This window comes from Magnolia sinica, chromosome 2 (assembly GCF_029962835.1).
Source record: "Magnolia sinica isolate HGM2019 chromosome 2, MsV1, whole genome shotgun sequence".
In the NCBI taxonomy this organism is placed as follows: Eukaryota; Viridiplantae; Streptophyta; class Magnoliopsida; order Magnoliales; family Magnoliaceae; genus Magnolia; species Magnolia sinica.
In genome coordinates, this window is record NC_080574.1 from 126,476,003 (window position 1) to 126,492,247 (window position 16,245).

At 39.0% G+C, this 16,245-nt stretch overlaps 1 protein-coding gene across 1 annotated transcript; it reads right to left on the reverse strand.

Moving 5' to 3' along the window:
* Positions 1 to 6,353: 6,353 nt before the first annotated feature.
* LOC131237574 (protein rough sheath 2 homolog) lies at positions 6,354 to 7,997 on the reverse strand. The gene has a single exon (XM_058235409.1). It carries the CDS (start codon positions 7,826 to 7,828, stop codon positions 6,638 to 6,640), a length of 1,191 nt encoding a protein of 396 aa, XP_058091392.1. The 5' UTR covers positions 7,829 to 7,997; the 3' UTR covers positions 6,354 to 6,637.
* Positions 7,998 to 16,245: the final 8,248 nt, after the last annotated feature.

A 16,245-nucleotide genomic window follows, 5' to 3' on the forward strand; every position in this document is an offset into this window, starting at 1 on the left:
TGCATGTTCCAACACTCCCCTTCAAAGCATATCCGGCTTCATTCCGAGCATCGATCTTAATCGTCTGAATGCATCTGTTGATAGTGCCTTAGTGAAAATATTTGTCATCTATTAAGTAATATGACAATACTCCGATTTCACTATTTTTTTTACTTTACTTGATCTCTTAAGAAGTGATACCTAGTATCTATGTGTTTGCTCCTTCCATGCTGCACCGGATTTTTGGCAAGTTCGATTGCCAACTTGTTATCCACATATATAACTATGGATTCGTCCTGTGGATGTTTCAACTCCTTTAGTAGGTTCTTCAATCATATTTCTTCATAAACTGTGGACGATGCTGCCACATACTCTGCTTCACATGTGGATAGCGACCACACTTTGCTTCTTTGAGTTCCATGTGAAGGTAGTCGACCCAAGATAGAATACATATCCTATGGTGCTTTTTCTTTCATTTTGATCACCTCCCCAATCACTATCTGAGTATCCATATAATATTTCTTTATCATCGTATTGATAAAAGAGACCGAATTCCACAGTTCCTTTGACATACCTGAAGATTCTTTTTACAGTGAGCCAGTGTGGTTATTTTGGTGCTTCCATGTACCTGTTTAGAAGCCCAACATTGTTGACAATATCTGAGACTTTCAATCAGACTCTTGAAAAGAGTCAAGTTCACGCTTTCCTTATCCTTCTTTTGTCAGCTTCAGGCCCGTTACTACAGGCGTATTTACGGTATTGCAATCGATCATCTTAAACTTTTCTAGAAGTTTCTTTGCATATTTCTTCTGAGATATATAAATGTCATCAACTTGTTGCCTCACCTCGATGCCAAGAAAGAAGGATATAAGTCCTACATCAGCCATTTCGAATTCCTGAAACATGGCATGCTTGAATTATTGGAACATCTACTCACTGTTTCCTGTGAACAACATATCATCAATATATAGGCATGCTATGAGGATATCACCATGAGCATTCTTCTTTATGTAGATTGTATGCTCATATGGACATTGGGCGAAGCTAATTTCTTAAAGATAACTGTTGATGCATGTATTCCAGGCACGTGGAGCTTGCTTCAACCCATAGAGAACTTTCTTCAGCCGATACACTTTATGTTCCTCCTCTTGTACAACGAAACCTTTAGGCTGGACAACATAGACCTCCTCTTCGAGTGTTCCACTTAAAATTGCAGATTTCACATCAAGTTGGTAGATTTTTCAACTGTGATGTGCTGCAAGTGAGATTATCATTCTCACAGTGTCAAGTCGAGCAACAAGAGCAAATACTTCTTCATAGTCCACACTGTACTTTTGTTTGTAGCCTTTCACTACAAGCCTTGCCTTGTAGCGATCAATCTCACCATCGGCTGTACGTTTGATCTTGTACACCCATTTGACACCAATACTCCTTTGACTTTTGGGAAGATTAGTCAATTCCCATGTATGATTCTTTTTTTTTCTTTTTTTTTTTTGGGGGGGGGGGGGGGGGCATGAATCTCTTCTTCCATGGCATTTCTCCAGCATTCTTCTTTTATGACATCTTAAAATGTAAGAGGCTCATGGTCTGCATACAGACATAATAGATTGACCTCCCCTGTTTACTCATATATATTGTTTAGACTCCTCATTTTGATAGGACCCATCGATGAAGGAGAGTTGGATGAAGAAGGGCTGGCCAAATTTTGAATTGATAAAGTACTTCTAGGAGAGATGGTACTCTCGGACTTTTGCACAATATTGGTGAACCGGATCGAGTGGGTGTTGCAATTATCTGCTCCTAGCTTTCATGTTTTTCTTCATGTTCTTCTACCTCGATTTGGTTTTCTTTTATCATTCCATCATCATTCTATTTCCATGCTTCTTCCTTACTGAAGACCACATCTCTACTCACCACTACTTTATTAGTTAGTGGATTGTAGAGCTTGTAGGCCTCGGATTCTTCACTATATTCGATGAAGATACATTTTTCACAGCGATCATCGAGCTTCTTTCTTATTGCATCTAGAACTTGAGCGTAAGTGACACACCCAAAGATTCTTAGGTGTGCCACACTCAGTTTGTAGCCACTCCACACCTCCTGTGGTGTCATGTACTTGACACTCTTAGTAGGGCAACGATTGAGCAAGTAGGTAGTACATGAAACTGCCTTTGCTCAAAAACTCTTTAGTAGGCCTTACTATTTCAACATGATCCTTGTCATATCAAGCATGGTGCGATTCTTCCATTCTGTATGCCATTTTGCTGTGGCGTATAGGCTGCAGTGTGTTGCTACTTGATGTCTTATTCCCTGCAATAGTCTTGAAATGCATTTGAGGTGTACTCCCCACCTCTATCAGATCTGGAAACTTTGATTTTGTAGCTACTTTCAACTTCAACATGGGCTTTGAATCTTTTAAAAATACTAAAGGCGACCGATTTCTCTTTGATGTAATACACCCGTAACTTTCTACTTAGATCGTCAATGAAGGTAATAAAGTATTTATTACCTCCAAGAGAGGGTGTCTCAAATGGTCCACAGATGTTTATGTGAACCAACTGCACTGGTTCTTTTGCTTGTTGTGACATCCCACTTGGGAATGAGTTTCTTTGTTGCTTGCCAAGTGTGCGCGTCTCACATACATGTTCTGGATCTTTAATGGCTGACAAGCTGTGTACCATGCTTGATGAAGACAAAAGCTTCAGGCTATTGAAATGGAGATGCCCAAAATGAAGATGTCATCTCCATGATTCATTCATCACAAGACCATAAAGACACTTTTCAAATCTTGTGTTGATATGGAGCGGGAACATGAGATTCTTTCCCATTTGAACTTGAGCAATAAGTCTCCCATGCACATCTCTCAAGGAAATAGAGAAATTCTCCATGTATATGACATACCCTTTTTAAAGGAGTTGGCCGATACTGAGTATGTTACTTTTCATGTTTGGTACATAATACACATTGGAGATGAAATCTGCACACCATTCTTTTGATAAAATTTAATTTTTTCTTTACCTTTTACTGAGACTTTAGATGAATTACCAAAGCTCACATTGCCTTGAATTCCTTCTGTGAGTTCTACAAACAGTTCTTTGTTGCCGCACATATGGTTGCTTACACTAGTATCAAGATACCACACATCCGGCCGATCACATGCCTTTTCTTGTGCAAAAAGAAGTGTGGAGTTTTCATTTTCATGGTGAGATACGTCAATATAGTTGGATCGTTTATCGTGCGGAATTGTGGCATTGTACATTTCTTGTGTTTCTACGATCACACATAAATCTTCCTCTACCAATTCCTCTTCCACAGACATTGGTAAATTTTTGTTGATTTTGAGCATGACTTTGATGATATTCATGCCCTCTACCTCTTGCACGATTGTTGTTGGTGCGGCCACCTAAAAAATGGGAGCTTTTACGATCATGACCGGTTTTTTGTTCATTTAGAGTTAATCTTGACTCCAATGCTCACTCCAAACTTGTGGAATTATCATTTTTTTATATTCTTTGTTCGTGAACTTGCAACAATCCTATCAACTCTTCAATGGAGAGATTTTTCAAATCTTTTGATTTTTCAATGACCACAACCACATGTTCAAACTTGATTGTCAAGGATCGACGCACCTTTTCAACTACATGAATATCTTCGATCTTTTCACCATTTCTTTTCAAGTTATTAACAATAATGAGAGTCGCAAAAAATAATCTAAAATGCTCTCATCTTCCTTCATGTGAGCGGTCTCGAACTCATCTCTAAGAGTTTGTAGCCAGACTCTTTTTACACGATCCACACCCTTGAAAATGGAACTTAGTGTGTCCCATGCTTGCTTGCTTGATGTCGCTTTGACGATCCTTTTAAAGGTGGATTCATCCAAACCTTGTTAGACAAGAAATAATACTTTCTTGCCTTTTTTATTTTGATATTTGAGGGTGGCCTTTTGGTCGGCGGAGTAGGCAACTTCTTATTTTGTGGTGGGCTCTACATACCCATCGGTGACGATCTCCCATAGATCTTATGACCCAAACAGAGCCTTCATCTGAATGCACCAGTTTTCATAGTTATCTTTCGATAACTTTAGAATTTACAACTAGATTGTGGTGGACATCTTTCAAAGAATTTGACTCTAGCACTAGTTTGTTTGCATTTCAAAGCCCTAGAAACATACACACCACAAAGAGATAAAGGAAAACTTTTTGTATTAAATTATTTTTTGTTGCTTGCTTACATACAACTTGCAACACTACAATCGTTTATATAGATATTTGATACCTTGTAAAAAGTCTAAAATGTCCTCATCTTAAATGGTTCTATGTGAGACAAGGGCAACCATCCTTAGGTACAAGGTTCCATATAAAAATTTTAGTTGGGCGGGGTTTAGGGCCTGTTTGGCCGGGCGAATCCCATGGGATTAGGAGGGATGGGATGGATTTTAAGGTACTGATAGTGGTGTCAGTGGATTGGTTTAAGATCCATGGGATTGCTATATCCCGGGACAAGTTCACTGGGTCTGTTTGGCATGCCCAGCAAATCCCAGGATTGTACCTTCCAATCTATCCAATCAAGGGATGGGATCAATTTTAAGGTAATGATGGTGATGTTAGTTGATTGTTTTAAGATCCATGGGATTGCTTATATCGCAGGACAAGTTCACCGGGTCTGTTTGGCTCATCATGCATATCGTATCACAATCCCATCCCTCCTAATACCGTGGGATTGGTCCGAACAAGTTCACCGGGTCTATTTGGCTCATCATGCATATCCCAATATATCGCAATCCCATCCCTCCAAATAACGTGGGATTGGTCCAGCCAAAAAGGCCCTTAGCTTGTTAGCCAAAACCGCTAGGGATCGTATCAAGACCTCAAGTGTTGAAACGAGATATCTCCACTCAGTCTGCCAGTTAAGCTATGGATCTGGTAGTGACCACACCACTTTAAAATAGTAGTCATTGATCATTAAAAACCTTGTGGGCCAACAAGCATTATAGCGGATCCTTGGAAGTTTTTAATGGTGGGCATTCAACAACCACTATTTCCGGTATGGTCCACCTGAAATTTATCTCTGCTTCAATTTATTTTTTTTTACCACGCAGGTGGGCCCTACAACTGTCATGGTTGCATCGACCTCTCTAGGTAAAATATTATGATGGTGCGGCTGTGGAGTGTGACGGATGATACGCAGGTATCATAAGCCAAAATGTATACCTATTTGATTATCTGACCATTGCATTCGTGGACATTTATTGTACGGTTAAAATGAAAATTATCTAACGGTCCTGTTTAAACAAAAAAAAAAAAAAAAGTGTCCACGAATCAGAGGTCGATGTTGCTCAACAAACCCGATATTGTTACTGGATCTCAGATAGAGTGGGTCTCGCTACTGCGGTTTAATTGGATTCTATATCTGCCACGTATAGTATTCCTAAGCACCTACGTATCAAGCGTCGTACTCTGCCAAAGGGAAGCGGATGTCCGAACCCGCCTGGACAATAATCTGTCCATATAGGGCTCATATGGGGTCCACCGTGATATATGTGTCTATCCACGCCGTCCATACATTTTATTAGATCATTTTAATGTATGATCCCAAAAATTAGGCAGATCTAGCTCTCAAATGGATCACACCAGAGATTACTCTTGTATTTAATGCTTTGTGCATTTAATCCAACCCAAGCTCAGTATTTGGTGTGGTCCACTTGAGCGTTCGATCAAACTAATTTTTATGCTCTTACCTTAAAATTACCTGATAAAATGGATGAATGGCGTGGATAAACGTATACTTCACGGTGGGCCCCACGGAATCCCTTATATGGAAAGATTATTGCGACGCAATCCGCTTCCCTGCCAGAGTATCAAACAACCCCTTCTCTCTAGCGATTTTTCATTCGGGGTTTAATAGGGTACGGTGGTAGGTTTCCGCCACTGGATTGCATTTTAAATGATGATCAGAACCATTCATTTTTCCTGCATACATGCCACCCGTTTAACGGGGGATTCTCCATGAACATGAATATTTTAGATGGTTCATATTCAAAACCGACATTCAAAGGTAAGGATGATCAATGAAGCAGGAGAACGAACCGTTCAGATCATTTTAAAGATGCAACGAGGCAGTGACCTGCCACCATATCATAATATCGTACCGTCTCACCGACTCAATCAAAACCCTTCCCATCAATTCATGACTGGGTCAATCATTCGTTGACCTAGTTCCATTACAGAAATGACAAGCTGAAGTGAGGTTTTCCATCCCTAACCGGCAATGAAATGGATGGTTGCTACCCCATCTCTAGCAAATCTTATAGAATGATATAAACAGTCCGATTGGTGGGCCACCACCAAAACCTGCCCAGCCATGGACAACCAAACTATCTGAAAACCAGTGTCTAAATGGATAAGGTAAAAAGGATAAGCTTCTCTACAAAATAAATATATATATCCACCATTCCATCAGACGGCTAAGATGTTTCAATCATAGTGAATTTCAATCGATCTTGGATGCATGGTGTGGCCCACCAAATCAACAACAAAACCCAACATCTAAACTGCATTCTAGTAGTAAATTATTCTAAAACCATCATCAAAAGACCTCAAAACAGAAACAAAAAGAGAAGTGAAAACCCTTATCTAACCGTCCATTCATCCATTCATCATCAGTGCAGCTCCTTCCCCACATTGAAATGGAGGTGCTGCTGCTGCAACCCCAACTGCTCCACCAGCTTTGCCAGCCTCACATGCTTGGAAGCCCATGCATCGACCATCTTCGCTTCCTTTGCCTCAGCATCTCTCTGTATCGAGCTCAGCTGCTCACGGCAATCAGTCTCAATCCTCTCCATGTAAGCTCTCTCCTCCTCCCTCAGCGCCCGTATATTCGCTTCCACCTCTTCCATCTTCTCCCTTCTCTTCCTCGCCTTCTCCGACTCCAGCTGCTGCTCTAGCCTACTCAACCTCCACGTCGCTTCCTTCTTCTGCTGCACCCAGCTCATCCTCACCTCCTCCAGCTCTTTGCAGAACTGCACCATTTGCTGCACTGGCAAGAAATTCATATGCTGGCGGTGGTGCAGGTGCTGAGCCGCAGCCGTATTTGGCTCAGGCCCCGGTTCGGTAGGTGAAAGTGAAAGATTAACCGATGGAGACGAGCAGCAGGAGGTGGAATTCGTAGCAGACGATGAAGCTGATGATAGCCATGCAGGGAGAGACGTTGGTGGCGGCATCGAAATAGGAGATGGGTCAATCCCGATCGTTGGTTTGTTACTACTCCCCAAGCAGAGAGTAGGTGGGGCCGGAGCTAAATTCGTGGGTATCAGCATCTTGAGCTTGGGTTGGACGTATTTCTCTGCAAAGGTCTCGAGAATGTGATCGTACTGGCTATGAACGGTGGAGGATTGATCTGGAGTGGTGGTAGTGATGGAAGGAGTGGTGGAGGAAGAAGAGAGAGGAGGTGGTGTTGGGGTAGAGACAGGTGTGGAAGAGGGAGAAGGAGAGAAATGAGAATGGCGTTTGGATTGGAGGGATTGCTTGAGCTGTTTCTCTTTGAAGACTTCCCACCACTTGCCAAGACGCTTGGCGGTGCGGCCAGGGACTTCAGAGGCTATTTTCTTCCACTTGTTACCGTACTTAGCTTGGAGAGAGATGACGAGGGATTGTTCTTCTTGGGTTAAAGAGCCTTTCTTGATGCCTGGTTTGAGGTAGTTCTTCCATCTTTCGAGGCAGGATTTTGCGTCTCGGTCTAATGGTTTGGACATTCGTTGTGAAACAAGGTTCCATTCTTTGGGGCCATATTGCTTGACGTAGGCTTTTAAGAGAGCGTCTTCTTCAGGTTGCCACCGTTGCCTCTCTTTCATGGCGATGCATCCACCATTGGTGATGTTGATGGAAACATTCCTTGGCCATCTAAGGCTTCATGGCTTTCTTTTTCTTTTTTCTTTTCTTCTTTTTTCTTTTTTTCTTTATGAGTTTTTTTTTTTTTTTCCTTTTTTTCAGGGTTTTGGGTTTTGTGGGGTTTGGGGGGATTGTAAGGGGCGGTTGATGGTGGGGGTGTGGGTGTTTTTAAGAGGGGGAAGGGGAAGGGGAGATCTGCTGGGGGTTTGTCTTTGGGGTGGAGAGAAAAATGACCAAAATGCCCCTTTATGTTGATTTGGCAAAGGGGAGTTAATTCATTGGTGATTAGAAATGGTCTAGGGAGGACATGGGCTGTTCATTAAGGCCCTTTTGTAGGGTGGATTTGAAATCAACTGAATTTGAATTTTATTTCTTATGGAATCAACTAAATTCGAAATTAGACTTCAAAAAGAGCTATTTTAGCATATTTGGATTACTCTATTACTTAAATCCTTCCAAATTCCTTGCTACTAAGAGCACATTGGGTTTTTTTTTTTTTTAATCATGTGAAATGAAAGTAAATGAGAGTCATCATTATTATTTTCGACTACTTGTTTAAATAGAAATTATGGCTCATAACTTTAAAGTTTAATATACAAAATGAGGAAAACTAAATTATAATCATTATATTTTTATATTATAGAACTATCAATTTTATTGTGATTTTTGAGTGAAACAATCGATATAGCAAAATCATCATTACAGTCCAATGTAAGCCAAGTCATCACACAATTATAAGAGTACATATATTTAACCATTCAACATTCACCGCCATTTACATTATAATTGGAAAACCAAGCAAGCCTAAATGAACCCAAAAAAAAAAAAAAAAAAAAAAAAAAGAAAAAGGAAAGAAAGAAAGAAAGAAAGAAGAAGAAGAAGAAGAAGAATATAATCTCTCACAAATCCCACCTATTCCAAGCTACTCAACAGCCCTAAGGTTAACACTGCCATATAAAAATCACACAAATTGAGCTTCTTTTTTTACCATCCCCAACAATAGATTATGATGGATGGTTACTATTATTTGCAGAAAAATAATCTTTGATGCCACTCATTTTGTATATTTATTTTAAATTAAATTTGCAGCTGATGTAGAATTTGAATTCATATGTGCCATGTGTTGAAACTCGGAATCATTCGTCGTACTTGTCATGACAAGAATGTATCCAAGCTAGCTTTCAAGCCCATTGGACATGTTATATTGAGTTTTGACTCACACCTAAACACACCCTAATTATCAATTTTGACCCATTAAAGGCCATCAGGGTTTGGTTATACTTTTATATGAACATCCTAACCATAACATCCATGGCTTGAAAATACTATCCAAATTCCCTGTTGTGATTAGGAGCCCTATAACTTATAGTGCTCTAATATCACCTTGGTAATTTAAGTTTGAAAATAAATATAGAAAAGAAATTAGGGCACGTTTGGTTGCTACTTAAAAATGAGTTAATCTTATTTTAGGTAATTATATCTATTATGTATGAGAGATTATAGTTTATATAAAGCATTGGTTATATAAAGCTCTATTAACTTGTGCCACATATCCAACTAATCTGCTATTGGTGCCACCATCCATCTTTAACCACCGCTAAGTCAGGCGTGTAATGCATATGTTGTGTGTGCCATCACTCATTGTTAGTCATCCCATGTGTGACAAATATGTCATTTTACCTCTCTAAGCACTCAATAGTATATTTTTAACCACCACACCTTTGTTAAATTGGAAGCAAATTATCCATTGAGTAACTCAATACACTCTATCGTACTAAGTAAATTCTATGCGGTCCATCATGATGTACTCATCTTATCCATATTGTTTATCTATTTTAGTAGATCATTTTAAGGCACCGTCTCAAAATTAAAGCATATTCAAAGTTCAAGTGAATAATAACATCCACAGTTGAAACCTTTATCAGGCACACAATGGTGTTTATTTGCCATCCAACCTATTCAAAAAGTCTGCAAAAGTTAAACACGAAACCTTTATCAGGCACACAATGGTGTTTATTTGCCATTCAACCTATTCAAAAAGTCACAAAAGTTAAACAAGAAACCTTTATCAGGCACACAATGGTGTTTATTTGCCATCCAACCTATTCAAAAAGTCACAAAAGTTAAACACGAACGTTAGCTTGATCCAAGACTTTCATAGCCTCCAAAAAGTTATAAGCAGGTGTTAATTCAATTGTTTACGGTAGTGTGGTCTACATGAGCTTTGGATATCCTTTAATTTTGGACTCATACTTTAAAATGAGCTAGTAAAATAGATAGGCATTGTGGATAGGATACATACATCATACAATTCATATCTTGTTAAATTTTTAATGTGCACATGAGTCATACGTAATAATTTTATTTTTATTCCCAACGAAATAATTAGATTAGCTTGACTTTGACATATATAAGCATCTAAACTTTAATTTGCTACTATCAAACCAGTCCTGAACAGGCACAAACAGGTCCCACATGGTTTTAATTTTTAGTCTCATTGTTCAAGGATCAGAACCACTGATAGGGTAGACCCTATGTGGATGGTCCATCCCCTTTAGGGCATTTTAGTAAACTCTCATATTCTATTATTACATAAGGGATGGGGCGGATCTTATTGGGGTGGCAGAGAGGGGGGGGGGGGGGGGCGTCAGAGGTGGCGAAAAGACGGGTCGAGAGCAGTGGTTTGAGAAGAGAGAGAAGGGGTGCGTTGGACTGTAGTGGAGTAAAAAGAGGTCGTTGTGCAACGGACCCATCAACGCCTTTCTCGGATCGGATGGGAGAAATTTAAAAAAAGGGTCCGCTTCCTTTCTTCCGTCTTTTCTTTTCCTTGTTTTCCGCGTTTCCCGAGATGACAGAGATCCCCCCCTCATACTCAGTAAAGTTGCATACATATAGAAATTGGAGCTCTACACTTCTGATGAACCCATTTTTCTCAGATGCCTCTTGATAATACTTAATCTAGACTGTTGATTTTTATCAAAAATACATCAGATGGGTGATGGACGAAGAATCCTTAAAATTGAAATATACTAATATTCTATTTTTTGTGATTTTATTGGACCGTTTATTTATTTTTTTGTTAATCGTTTATTGTAAGGACACTGAATGAATGGTTGCGAAACTTTAGAATAAGATATTTTAATTTAAATTACAAAATAAAAATTATATAAGACAAAATCAATGGTCTGGATCAACAAAAATGGGACCTATATGTACGGTTTGGTGCAATAGTATGTTGTTCACATTTTGGAGCTCGGCACTTCATTCTTCGAGTTCGTTTTGCCTGTTTACTCGGGCGCGGATTTGGTACTACCCCTGCCTGTTCCGAGCTCGGGACAGGCTGGGCTCTGAGGGTCCGGCGTGATGTATGGATTCCATCCACACCGTCCATCCAGTTTTTCAAATGATTATAATATATGGTTCCAAAAATAAGAAAATATAACGATCCAGGTGGATCACACATAAGGGATTAAACTATTACCGTTGAAAAATTATTATGGAATCCAGAAGTTTTGGACTGAGATGATATTAGTTTTTTCACTTCATTCATGTGTATAAGACTATTTCAACATGTTGGGTGGTAAATAAATAACATGGTGGCCTTAAGAAGGTTTCAATGGTGGACGTCCTTAGCACTGATTCTTCCTGTGGTGTGGTCTAATTCAGCGTTAGGTATCCCCTTTTTCTGGGATGGTAGTCTAAATTGATATGGAAAATGGATGGACGGTGTAGATTAAAGTTATATGCCATGGTGGCACCTCAGTGGCCCCTCGAAGCCTCCGCCTGTCCTGAGCTCGGAACATGCCGGGGTAGTACCTAATCCGCACCCCTCTTTACTCGGCATGGAACGCGTCTCGCTGCCCACTAGGGACCACATGCTGAGTAATCCAATGATCGGAACCGTCCATGTTGTGCAATCCCTGCTAAAAGGCTTCTGCAGGAAACATACTCCAAAGGGATACTTCTGACCCATTATAAAAACCAACGCATAGGGCGATTAATTAAGTGTGATTATATTTTATAGTAGTAGCAAGATAATGAATGGTTCAGATCACACGATCATTTCATTGGGTAAGGCCCATTGACTGCAACATATGCTGGACCCTGCGTCGCGAAGGAGCAAAACGAACCTCATGAGGTGCATAGACTACAGAGACAGAGAGGGTCGCTTTTAAAGGGGAGAAATGACTGTAATTATATATAGGGCGCTTTCAAAGGAGAAAATCATTTCCGTCCACTATCTGACCTTTTTATAGTTATTTATTTTATATTTATTATTTTTACAGCTCCGTGCTTTTACAGGTCAGAAACCTCAGGGTTAAGGCTACAATGCCTATTTATTTAGCCAATTATTCTTTATATTAAATAATGGAAAGGAATGGAACTTATAAACGTGGCAGGAGGTGCATTTGGATGGAAATTAATAATGGAAAGGAACGGGAGTAAATGTTACTAAAAGTGAAGCTCCGTGTAAATGAATTGAGAGTAAAAGTAACAAATTTAAAATGTTGAAGAGGTTTGAGAGTAATTAGTTTGAAATACTTTTTTTTTTTTTTAATTATTTATTTAACCCCCCCTCGCAAAGAGTCTTACTTGTAAACAAATGCATGGCTATGCTCCTAATCTATGACACATGACATGTTGTTGATACTCTGAAACAATCTAATTATCAACCGCAATACTAAAATCACACCTATAGAATGATCCAAACTATTCAAAGATTGGGCATCTAAATAGATAGTTAAAAAGATAGCAAATTGTTTGTTTGTGATCGTTGGTTAAGAATCTTGGTTAAGAATCCGGAACCAATTGGGTTTGATTCAAATCGAAACTACTGAACCCTGATATGTGAGATAGAGCGGAGCTTAGTCGAGATCATGATCGGTTGTCTATTAAGCCAACTGTCAGTGCAATATCAGGCAATTTGTGGAGGTTTGAGACATTCCTTCAATATAAGTTCTTTTTGTCTTTGAAACCAAGGACTTTCAAATATGCAACAATTGTGTGACTGAGTGAAAAAATAGTCAAGAGATGGATGCGGAAAAGCAAATACTTATCACTAAATCAGGATTAATTATCAATCTGGCTAAGAGCACCGGTATGCTTTGTGGAGCAGCACACTAATGAGCAAGAACTGAGCAATGCCGAAATTACAATCTACTGCCAACCCAACGTATGAGTGTAAGTGAGCGATTCCTAAAGTTAAGATCTTCTCCTTTATATCCAATATGCAGGGGTGGAAGGGAATTACAACTATTCACTACCACTCCGATATGGTCGTAGGGACAGACAAGACTACTCCTAATGCCAAGCTAAGCAAAGCATTCCGAACGACTAGATAAGCAGCGTCTCGCTGACTGATTGGTTTGTATTTGGATTTGATTGATTAATCGTGAATACTTCTCTCCATGCCTTCTTATATACTATTTATAGAATTCTTGATGTAGTTGTGAGAGTAGCTATTGCATGCATGACACTCTTCTATGCTGCTAACTAAAAGTAGCATTTACCTCCTTTTAATCATGCTTGACCTTTGTCGGATGCGTTATTATCTCATAAAGAACCTTTTACACGTTCTCACGCTGACGTATCCTTGACTGTTACAACTCTTATCTTTAAGTCACATGCTCGGCACACCTCTTCGGAGATTAATTTGCTAAGAAATGAGCTATCTTTTCAACCCATCACATGAAGATATCATGTGTGCCATGTAGCCACATCTACATAGTTTATCTAAGACTATCAGATCTTGTCCAAACACTGCCCCTCACATTTCTCTCTTTTTAACTAAGAATGGAGAGAAACATAAAATGATTTTGTAAACATTCAATGTTGAGCCATGTGGCACGACCTCCATTCACCCATTACTTTTAATGCCTTCGTTGTTGAAACACATTTCAATAGCATACTGTCGTACCCTTTTTGAAATAATTCGTCATTATTCATGATGTAATTAATAGTCGTTCTTTTGTCTTTTGATCAACTTTTATCCCCAGGTTGTTCAAATATTGAATTATAGGAGTCTGCCAATCATATGGACCAATTGTCACTTTAAAACCTTTAATAAGGTTTCCATTCTTTTATCGATGGTAAATACATTTTCTAAACAGTGACAACCCTCTTGATTATTCCTTTTGGGAATTTTAAACTCGAACTTAATTGTGTCCTTTTGTTAGCATCAATGTTTTCTTCTCTTGGTATGAAATTTACCGAGACTTCATCAAAATAATTCAACAATCGTTTGGCAGCTTCGAAGTTTGATGTCAAACTATCATTCGTGCATTTATATATCCCAGTGAGTTGATTGACGATTAGCTGATAATCACTGTAAACTTCAACCCTTTGGGCACTTATCTCTCTTAATATATTACGTATAGGATTAATGCCCCGTATTTAGCTTAATTATTTGTACATTGGAATTCTAACTGAAAAGCCAACTCTTGCCTTTCACCGGTAAAAGTGTAATGAAAATCCTTATTCCTGTCGATTAATCTGTCTTTGAACCATTAAAAGTCAGTTTCCAAAGTGGGATGCTGACCTGACATATATCAACTGTCTCATGTAAAGACCAATCAATCTTATTGATCGAGTGATCGGTAAAAAAGTTGGCTATCACTTGCCCCATAACAACTCATTAGGATACATAGTTAAAATTAAATTCGAACAACGCCATAATTCATTTTTCAATTTAGTCTCTTAATATAGGCTGAGTTATCATATATTTTTATCAGATCCATAAAAGTAATTAGAGTTGTACACGAGTTGAATTAGCTCGTTTAGCTCACTTAACTTGACTCGGAAAAGCTCAATCGCCATGGCTCAAAATTGGATTTGAACCGAGTCAAGCTGGTTTTTGGAGCTCAAAAAAATTTTGAGCCGAGTGTGAGCTTGCTTGAGCTCTATTTGACTCGGATAGAACCTCAACTCGAATCGACTCTGATCGAATTGGCTCGGTGACTCAGTTATTTTGATATTGATGCTACTCGCCAAGTATTTGATGAAATGACTCAACTAAGTGTTGTTTCGGCTGCATATATTCTTCGCAGGATCAACTAGTGGCGAGGAGGGAATGGATACAAAACAAATCACTATTAAAAAAAACTTTACATTATAAGACTACCCTCATATCTTGATTTTGATGCTGCTCACCGAGTATTTGATGAAATACATGTAAAATGTTGTTGTTGTTTTGCATTCTGCGAGAAATTGAAGATGAACTCTCTATGTTTGAAAAAATGTCGCATTGGCTCGAACTCGGTTTGAATTAGCCTGAGTTGCTGACAAAATCAAGCCAAGCTGGCCATTTAAGCTCGAGGACTGAGCCAAGTTGAGTTCAAGCTGGGTTTAGCTACTGGTCGAGCCGAGTTGAGCTGTGCCAAGCTTGACTCGGTTCGACTTGTGTACAGTTCTAGAAACAATTATATGGATAGTATTGAACATGAAATAATGTCACAATTTAACAACCGAAAAGTATAATGACAAGCAAACTTCTCAATTAGCTTGATCGGCTTGATTTTTGGCTTGGTGGGGAGATGGTAGACCATAAGATCTTCATCAAGTCCCGACATATTCTCGTAGGAGAAGGTAAAGTTAGATAACCACAGTTTTAGGAACTCGATCATTATCTGTCTATATTCGGGGGACATGTTACTCCTAATTCACACTTCCCGAGGATTCCTGGGGGTTTTGAGATTTACCAACTCAAAATTGTCAAGTTCAACACTGGTCTTCAAATCAAACTTTTTGAAGAGATCCTCGAGTTCGTGAGTTGGATTATCATTTTCCTTGTCCCTAACCTCTTCTAAACCCATGAGTTTGAAGTCTAATTATTGATTGAAATCATAAATGTAGACTTCGAATTCATGTGGCTCATTGGACAGGCCAGACACTTTATTACAAGGGATTTTTGAAAGATTTTCTGATTTTTTTTTTTAATTTTTTTTGTAACTTTGTACATGTTTTTAGGTTTTAAAAATTTCCTGGTGTTTTTGGGTTTTGGAGATTTTCTATTGTTTTTTTCTTTTAAAAGTTTTAATTTTTTTTTTTTTGCCTTTTAGGGGTTTTTTAATTTTTTTTGGTTTTTGAAATTTTTCGAACACCAAATATGATAATTGCCCCTGGTGTGATTTAGGGTGTCGTGTGCTATTTACATTAACATTTTTTAAAAAATCAGTCATGCTAAGTGGCAGCCTGGTTGATTCAGTTGTCAATGAAATGGTGAACCAATTGGCACCCTGCATCCCTTTCCCTTGAGGAGGTAAGACTTGAGGTAGTGATGAATGGGTCAGTGACGCCATGCCCAAGCACCAAGATGAACTACAGGCTAGGATCCAAGTCGATGTTGGATGTGATGGCTTCTTCTTTACTTCCGAGGTTTTAA

Excerpts from the sequence above, each read along its gene's own strand:
- LOC131237574 (XM_058235409.1), bottom strand. The coding sequence starts at position 7,828 with ATGAAAGAGAGGCAACGGTGGCAACCTGAAGAAGACGCTCTCTTAAAA.